The sequence below is a fragment of the Lutjanus erythropterus genome, chromosome 16, assembly GCF_056507025.1.
Source record: "Lutjanus erythropterus isolate fLutEry1 chromosome 16, fLutEry1.hap2, whole genome shotgun sequence".
Taxonomy (NCBI): Eukaryota; Metazoa; Chordata; class Actinopteri; order Lutjaniformes; family Lutjanidae; genus Lutjanus; species Lutjanus erythropterus.
In genome coordinates this window covers 33,053,221-33,062,159 of record NC_139332.1, presented here as the reverse complement: position 1 = coordinate 33,062,159, position 8,939 = coordinate 33,053,221, and the positions used below count along the sequence as shown (strand labels likewise).

General features: G+C 41.3%; 1 protein-coding gene across 2 annotated transcripts; it reads right to left on the bottom strand.

Moving 5' to 3' along the window:
- Nucleotides 1–373: 373 nt before the first annotated feature.
- Nucleotides 374–8,614, bottom strand: slc39a7 (solute carrier family 39 member 7). Of its 2 annotated transcripts, XM_084738749.1 has the most exons (9): nt 8,461–8,614; nt 6,441–6,760; nt 6,237–6,398; nt 5,162–5,330; nt 4,100–4,177; nt 3,665–3,799; nt 3,398–3,508; nt 2,472–2,668; nt 374–1,360 (listed from the first exon to the last, which is right to left on the bottom strand). In XM_084738749.1, exons 2-9 carry the CDS (start codon nt 6,750–6,752, stop codon nt 1,106–1,108), a joined length of 1,419 nt encoding a protein of 472 aa, XP_084594875.1. In that variant the 5' UTR covers nt 6,753–6,760; nt 8,461–8,614; the 3' UTR covers nt 374–1,105. The 2 variants fall into 2 exon arrangements, with proteins under 2 accessions (XP_084594875.1, XP_084594874.1); XM_084738748.1 differs by having other exon boundaries at nt 6,237–6,760.
- Nucleotides 8,615–8,939: the final 325 nt, after the last annotated feature.

Here is an 8,939-nt window from a genome sequence, read left to right as displayed (position 1 = left end):
TAGAGTGAACTGCTTTTCTGCAATCCATCAGTCATAAATCTTTCACAACTTCAGACGTACCTCTGGCTCCCTCTTGTGGTCAGATTTGTTAACAGCAGATAAAATCGTGTTTGTTGGTTTCACTCTGAATTTTATCCATGTTGAACAGACCACTTACAGACTTCTTCCATGTTACAGTTTTCAGTAGGTGTCTTTAATTACAGAATACGCTGAAATGTAATCATCACTAATAATTATTTATCTTTATTTCACCATTATTTATCATCCCTCAGTTGGGAAAAATAATATATTGTGTAGAAGTGTGAAAGGCTAAAACAACTTTTCCTTTTTCTAAAGATTTTAATGTGAGCACGATGATATTTGAGAAAATCTGTAGAAGTCACAACATTTATTTATTTATTGTGTGGAATGTAAAAATATTGACATTCAATATCTCCAAAGGAAACAGATATTAAACACATATAATTGAGCGGGTCACTGTGGAGAGAAAAACTGAGCCAGACCGTCGCCTTCTCTGTTCTTTCAATGACCCAACTCTGAAATGTAGTTTTAAGAACCAGCCGCTGACAAAAGTGATGGAAAATTTTGTGTTACGGCCGGAAAGTGAATCTACTTTAAGCCACTTTTGGGGGGGGCAGGCTGTCAGTTTGAGCTGCAGTAAAACCACAGCTGAATGATCCATGTAGTGAAAGCGGTGAGTGCATTTAGGGACCGGCGGACAGAAAGGTTTCACCTTCGTCATGATGGACGCCCTCCGTGAAACAACACGGCAGCCCTCAAAAACTTTACCACCCAAACTTATTTCTTTCCAGCTCTCAGTCTCTCCTGCTGATCAGGTTTAAAAAGAAGCCGAAAAAGAAACATTAACACAAATCAACCATGAACAACTAAAAAAACATAACAACAAAAATCATCCATTTGCCATCAGTGGGTGATGTTCATCCAAAATCAGAATTTATAAAAAGGAAAAAAAAGGAAAACACACCCGTGACAAATAATAATCCACTTGAACTCTACTTAAAACCGTCATTTTTTTTCAACCTTTTTTGACCTTTTCCCTCCCTGTCTCACTTCTGCGAGGAGCTTCAGTCCGCTCTGCCGCGTCTCACTCGTACTCGGCGATCAGCACCATCATGCCGACTCCAAACAGCAGGGCCAGGATCTCCATCAGGGACTGGCCGAAACTGGAGCGGCCCGCCAGGAGCTCTGGGAGCACGGTCACCGTGGCGATGTAAACGAAGCCGCCGGCTGTGAACGGCAGGATCCAGGCGGTCGCCGCGGCGCCCACGCCCTCAGCCAATAGGGAGCAAGCTGTGCCGGCCAGAGCTCCCAGGGCCGTCACCAGCTGTAGGCACATGGCCTGATGGGAAAGAGGAAGTCAGTCAGTCTTAATGTCAACACACTGTCCATACATTAAAGTTTTTTACTGTGATGTTCATGTTGTGAGTTGTGAAGAAACCGTAAAATATTCAAATGTATAAAGCTAAAATCAGAGAACTTTCTTAAAATATGACCGATCAATCGATTATCAAAATAGATGCAGGTTAATTTAATAGTCAATTAATAATAGATTAATCGTTACAGCTTTAAGTGTGTTATGTTCGTTTAGGAGGTTTAGTAAATGTTTGAGCACAATCAAGAGTTTTCATGTTAGTTGTCATCTTAGGCACTTCCTGAAAACTTGAGTGAGTTTTAGTTGTTTTGTTTTTAGTCCAGGTTTACTCAGTGGAATTAAAATTTGTCATGATTGTAGTCAAAGCTTTAGTCATAATTTTAGTCAATAACTTTCTTTCATTAATTTGATAGTGAGGATCTTAAATCAGCAAATTACATCTCATTGTTTCATCTATCCCCAGCTCATCAGTTACGAATCACCCAAGTAGTGGGGTAGGTTGTAACAACGAAACATTTTGTATTTCACATTAAGTCACATAATCTGTGACTAAGTTGTAGACATCCAGTAGAGTTGTATTTGTAGCAACATGTACCAAAGTTTGAGAGATCCTGCACAACTAACTACTGAGTTACGGATGCTCCAACAAAAAGGGGTTACTACCATCCCCAGTCTCCCCTATCGTGATGCATCATTACTGGTGATCAGACACTGATCATGTTTATCACTTGATGAAACAGACTTTGTATGTTTTACTGAGGTTTTCTGCCAAATTCAGCATCATGTTTCACTCAGTTGAACTTCTGTTCTAATAAACCAGCAATAAAAAAGTACATAAAGCTAAAAATAATACTGAATGATGTCAGATATTCGCCGAATGAGTTTCATGGAATATTACTTTTACTTTTGGAAGGAGGTGCTTTAATCTACAAGTCTACAAGCTTGTCTGAACTGGGGATGAAACACCATGCAGGTGTCAGAATACTGGGCTAATAAACTGTATTAAGATTCATACTTTCACAGTGATTATCTGTGATTTTTATAACTCTTATCATCTAAGATTTGAGTCGGCCGCTACCTTTCTTTTGGTGCAGCCAGACTGGACAAGGATGGCAAAGTCTCCGATCTCGTGTGGGACCTCATGCAGCAGGATGGTGAGGGTGGTGACGGCGCCAACAGCTGGACCAACCAGGAACGACGCTCCGATTGCCAGGCCGTCTGTAAAATTATGTGTGAAGTCGGCTGCCAGGTTCAGGTAACCTGACACCTTTATGTCTGTGTTTAGTGGAGAGACAGAGAAGGAGAGGAGTTAGGCATCTATATAAAATTAGTATATTATTGGCAGCCTGTCTGTATGTGAGACACTGTTACAGTTGAATGCAGGTCACGATGTCTCGATCACAAAAGTTTCCACGACAGCAGCACATACCTGCGCTGACATGACTGAAGTGAAGCCAAAAGGACAACACCCGTCACACCTTTCAGCCAACAGGAAGCAGCACAGTAACTAATTTCTGCACCTACAGCCAAATGAGGGACTTGATCAGCAGTCAAGGTGCTTATATTAAAGGAACAGTTCACCCGCAAATCAAAAAAGAGTTTTATATGGTTGATTATAATAGCATATACACCTATGTTCTCAGTAGACATTGTTAAGTTTTAAATTTTGAATTTTTTAACACATTTTTGAATTGTTTGGTGTGAATTGTCTGGGACGAGGGTGTTTTCTGGTGTGAAAATAATTAACACAAACCAACACATTTTATAAATTCTGACATTTCATCTATAGAGAGATCTTTTAATAATGCATTTCTACCAAAAAAAATGGAATTAGACTCGGTGATAATAATCTTTTAAAGTTTTCTTAATAGGACATGACACATGCATCTTACTTAACATGTAACCACACTGCAATTTAGTGTTTGACCAGCAGTGGGAGCTGTTGAGTTCATCTACTTCATTGCCAATCTGAGTTAAGTCTATAAAAATCAGCAAGTTGTCCACCTGTGCTCTTCTTCTCCTCTTTCTTGGGCACTTTCTCATCTTTGCTTCCTTTTTCTTCTTTCTTATTTTCCTTTTCTTCTTCTCCATCACTGTCCTTTTCCTTGGGAGCATCTGAAAATGTTACATAGTTTTTTTTTTTAATTTTAAGCTTTTACATGTCTTTAAAGCTCACTTGTTATTGCTAACAAGTGAGCTAAATGAGACTACAGAAGTTATCGGGGATAAAGGAAAAACTGCAGAACAGCAGATGAGTTTCTGCTGACGTACCATGCGAGTGGCCGTGGGAATGTCCGTGGCCGTGGCCTCCCTTCAGCAGACGCACAAACTTCTCTACAACCAGGAAGGCGATGATCCCACCGAGAACCCACAGACCCACTGACATCATGTGACCGTGGGCAGCTCCTGTGCAGGTAGAGGACAGAGAGGACTGGTTGGAACTGTGATTCATCTACTGATGTCAAATCTGTTACTCCTGCAGATCACAGAGTACAGCTCAAAGTTGTTCTCTGTAATCTGCAAAACTGCACATAGTCCCATTGGAAGTATAAGGTTCTATCTGACATGTTTGTCAAAACTGAGTTCTTCACATATTATAACAATAATTACAATACATATTAGTTGATCTTTGCACAGAAGACACCAACTGTCAATAACAAGAATATCAACTGACTACACATAAAAAAAAAGGTAATTTCGATGTACCATGGGAGTGACCGTGGTCGTGTGACTCCTCGCTTTCGTGTGAGTGTCCGTGATCCTCTCCGTGGTGAGAGTGGGGCTCTGTCAGAACAGAAATGGACATTAAACTCCAAAAGACAAAATGCAGATTCTGCTGCTGTGCAGCTGTGTTGCTCATCGTTGTCAGTAGTTGACTGAAATTTGTTTGTATCTGTATTAGAACAGGACCTGAAATTTATGTGACAGCATAATTTGGAGCAAGAACAGTAAGAGAACACATCACAGCATATTCCTCTTTCTTAAAATTTCAATATAATTGCTTCTGAAGGGGTAAAGCACTGGTATGGCAACTGCATGTCAACCATTACATAATGGTACAGTACGGTACCTTTTAACTGTCGTACTAGAACATATTTCATATAGTACAGAGGGATTTTAAGAAAATTTAATGTGCAAAACAGAAATAATAAAGAGAAAAAAAATACAGAATCTTTCCTCAGGTATACCAAGTATTATTACCACCACTTATAACCACTCGTCTGACATGATATGCAGATTGTTTTCTGTTCATTATCTGACTTTCTAAACCAAACAAACAAACAAACTAAAGCCAAAGCCAAAACTATCTTGTGTTTCACACACTTTAGCCATTTCTCTGTCTCCAAGCTGCTTGGACTAACATTTTACAGATGATTAGCTGGCGCACGCTGGTGACGATGAATTTGTCAAATTTCAGTCAAGCAAAGGAGCGGCACTACCAGTCAGCACAGTAAAGTAAAAATTCACACCATAGAGCAAATTTATACTGGTGTACTTCATATACTGTTTATACCCCATCCACCCCTAATCTGTTTTACTTCAAAGTTTGCAGGAGCGTTGTGGCTTCTCATGTTTGAGAATCACTGATCCACAGAGTCCAATCTGAGGTGTTAGTATGCACATTATAATAAACATGGGACACAAAACAGTCCAATAACTTACAGCCACACTAACTAGACTTCACACAGTACCTCTTTTATTGTAGTTAAAAGTTAGAAAGTCCAGGTTAGCCTCAGGTTAGCTGACTGCTACGGATGGACTACCTACCCAAAGCGTGTGGTATGAGGTGGAGGAAGGCGTCTCCCAGCAGTCCACCTGAGGCGAAGCTGAGCAGCACCTTCAGCAGGTTCTGGTGCTGGTCGCTGTTGGACTGAACTGGGATCAGAAACAGGATGAGGAAAGGAGCCGCGCTGATCAGCAGGGTCGCTCCGATAGCCTGCAGACAGAAGTTTACTTTACATTTAGTTTTCCAGCAAGATTACCGTTCAGTGCGGAGAAAACTGCTCACATGCTGAGGGGCGTGTCCGCTCTGCTGTCTCAGTGTCAAACACAAATACGACCTAAAAACGAGCTTCAACGTCGATGCTCCTTCTGGCAACTTTAATGGACACGTCCAGACATGTTTGAGCCACCAGAATCCGAGGACAGACTGAACAGATCAAAGTTTTGTAGGCAGGAAAGCAATGATGGTGTTTGTGCGCTCGAGGATAACAGCCTCACACTCCTTCAGATTCTGAACACGCTAAACGCACAGCTTTCTGCTCACAACCTATAATACTTCTCGCATGAGCAGAGATATTCTGTGCACGATTGCTGTGAAAGTGCTCATGGCAGTTTGAGCTGCACACGGATGGACCTCATTTGTGCTTGTGGATTTTGGCAGTAATGTGCGGTGCAGTGTGAGTGGCACCCATATGGTGTGTTTTGTGAGTCACTGCAGCAGCAGACACAAGTTCTTAAGAACAAGAAGTACATTCCCGAGTTTTACAGAAACTAATGCAACCCTTAGGAAGTACAAAGGCAGAAGCTGAAGGTCACAGTTCTTGGCTTTACTAAAACCTACAGCAATCAACGACAAACAAGATGCTTCTTTTTGGTCAAAAGGGGGACATATTTCTCGTGGAAACATAAAGTAGAAATTTTGTATCCAGAAAACTTCTGGATTTACTACTGTTGAATTACCGCTGATTGATAGGATTTAATCTTTTTTTTTTATTTTGCATTATCCAGCATGGCATCACTGGTAGCTGCTACAGGAGGATATGATACTGTGTATGTCCATCCCACTTGGCCACATTTCAAACAGGCAACCCATTGTTTCCTGCTCTACCCATGACCTCACCTGCATCCAGAGCTCCACCACGTCTCTCTTCTCCACTTCCCTCTTCACCCTCTCCCCTCCGTGTGAGTGCCCGTGTCCACTCTCCTCCTTGTGCACCCGAACGACATCCTCCTCATGAGCGTGTCCATGATCGTGAGAGTGCGCATGTCCGTGATCATGGGCGTGCCCGTGATCGTGGGCGTGACCGTGTCCGTGATCATGGGCATGCCCGTGTCCGTGATCGTGGGCGTGCCCGTGTCCGTGATCGTGAGCGTGTCCATGGTGGTCCTCTTCGTGTGCAGGGAGGTTGGCCTCGGCGCTCCACTTGCTCGCTCCATGGAACATTTTCACCTGAGGGCCGTGAGAGTGGTCGTCTTCGCCGTGGGAGTGGCCGTGGTGATGGTGCCCGTGGTGATGGTGCCCATGGCCGTGTCCATGGTCTCCGTGGGAATGGCTATGAGCGATGGCAGAATGGGAGGCTAACAGTAGTACTGCAGATGTGACCACCGTCAATGCCAGCAGACGTACACAACCCATATTATCCCCTTTGACAAAGAGAAAAGTGAAGAAGTCAGTGGATAAATAAAAACTCACAGGCTGTCTGATTATTTAACTCAGTGGTCCTACTTACACCCAGACTTTTTTAATATACTGTCAGAAGATTCAGCACAGCTGTGAATGTAATTTCATGCAGACACACTCAACAGCGAAGGGCTGGTGAGTAGAAATGAGTTAAAGAAATGGCCTGAAATGATCCAATTTTGGCTCCTGTAATAGGGTAACTTTCCCGGTTGTGGAATTAATAAAGCACTATTTTTTCTTATTTATTCCCAGATCACTTCAACTATTGAATTATTTGTGTGCCGATGAACTGTGGGAAAATGTAGCTGTGAATAGAGCTGCAATGATTAATCAAATAATTGATTATTAAATTAATCACTGACTCTATGGATTATCAATTAATCGGTTTGAGGGAATTTTTTGGTTTATTCACTCCTCTATGACAGTAAACTGAATATTTATGAGTTGTGACCAAAGCAAGACATTTGAGTACCTTAGCTCAAGTTTTGGGAAACACTGATCGACATTTTTCACCACTTTTTGACATTTCACAGACCAAACAACTGATCAATTAACAGAGAAACTTATAGACAGATTAATGAACTATGAACATAACTGTTAGTTGCAGCCCTAGGTCTGATTTTATTTAACTTGTCGGAAACTGTGGTCACCGCTAATGAAAAATTCATTTTTTATCACCTAATGCAGCTGAAAGACAATCCTTTTGACACACTGTACCTCTTTCCTTTAAGTACCAGTCAAATTATATCTACAGCATAACCTAATGTTTCTTTATATATCAATGATTGATAAAAACACAGACAATAACATGTTATAGTCTATGATAGCCATGTACATTAGATTGTAATGTGCACAGAATATGAGTTTTCTTTCTCTGTTTTCATATTGGTATTATAATCGGCCAATGCTCTTCAAATATCGGCATTAGCATTGAAAAAACAATATCAGACAAGACAAAAAAATCATTAGTCACCAGATACTCGTGCAAGTTCAGTGAGCTTGATTGAGTGCAGAGCTAACCTTTCTTCATCATATCAGCTAATTTGCATTATCGTGCAAACGAAACATGACAGTTATTCAAATTGAACTGGCATTTGGCCACTGCAGTGACTCAAACTAGGCGTTTCTGATCAAATAAAACAGCAGAGAACAGCACAGCTTTGCTGCACAAACGTTATGTCATGTCAGACACATTCATTGGCTGCTTTACACTGATGTACAACCGCTGTAACACTGAGGACATTATGTACAGTAGTACCAGTCAACGATACCTGCCAACTACATACTACTGTAACTTTAAACTTAAGTAATATATATTATATATACTCATTAGTTGTTATCTGAGTTAACAGTCATCCATCTGAGTTTGATTTAGCTTTGTCTTGTGACTGTGTTTATTCGTTACCGGCGGCTTCAACACATCAGATGTTGGTGTAAAGCGGATAATCCCTAAATTCATCTTTTTAAAGAGTCAACTTTAATCCCACAGTAAACAGTAAAATCCCCAGTCATCAAACAACGACCACCGGTTTCCTCCAGCTCAGTTGTAAGAAAGCCTGCTAGCTTCCTAGCTAGCTAATAGCCAACTTGCTAACATGTTGCTGCAGCAGAAGCAACATGACTAACTGCGACACACAGTGAAAAACAAACGATTCCTTCTTACCGGGTTGTGTCAGATATCACCGCCTGTCGGGACGCTGGATAACTCTCTGTCCCGTGTGCAATATGTTTGGCAAACAGCTAATATATCTGTCTACGTTGATGCTGCTGGTAAGACGTGGCATTTACTCAAGTAAACTCAGCGAAATCTCGCGGGAACGCATACCAGTCCGAGTGCGTCTCCTTCTATGCTCCCTCGTCATCTCTCCTTTAGGTAGAAAGATGAGTTTGTTTTTCATAAGCCGATTACAATGATATAGTGACATAGTATACGATGTTAATAAATCTTTTCCCACTCAAAAAATGTTAGAAAAACATGTTTGTGAACATGTATAGTAGACATAAGAGGGGTGATGAGGTCTCAATGGAAATATCGCGAGATAAATCTAATATTTTGACTCATCACTTTGACCACAAGCAGTTGGCGCCAGCACAGGAGGAGCATCCAGAAGGATAAAAGGATATAGATCCGTTTGTTCGATT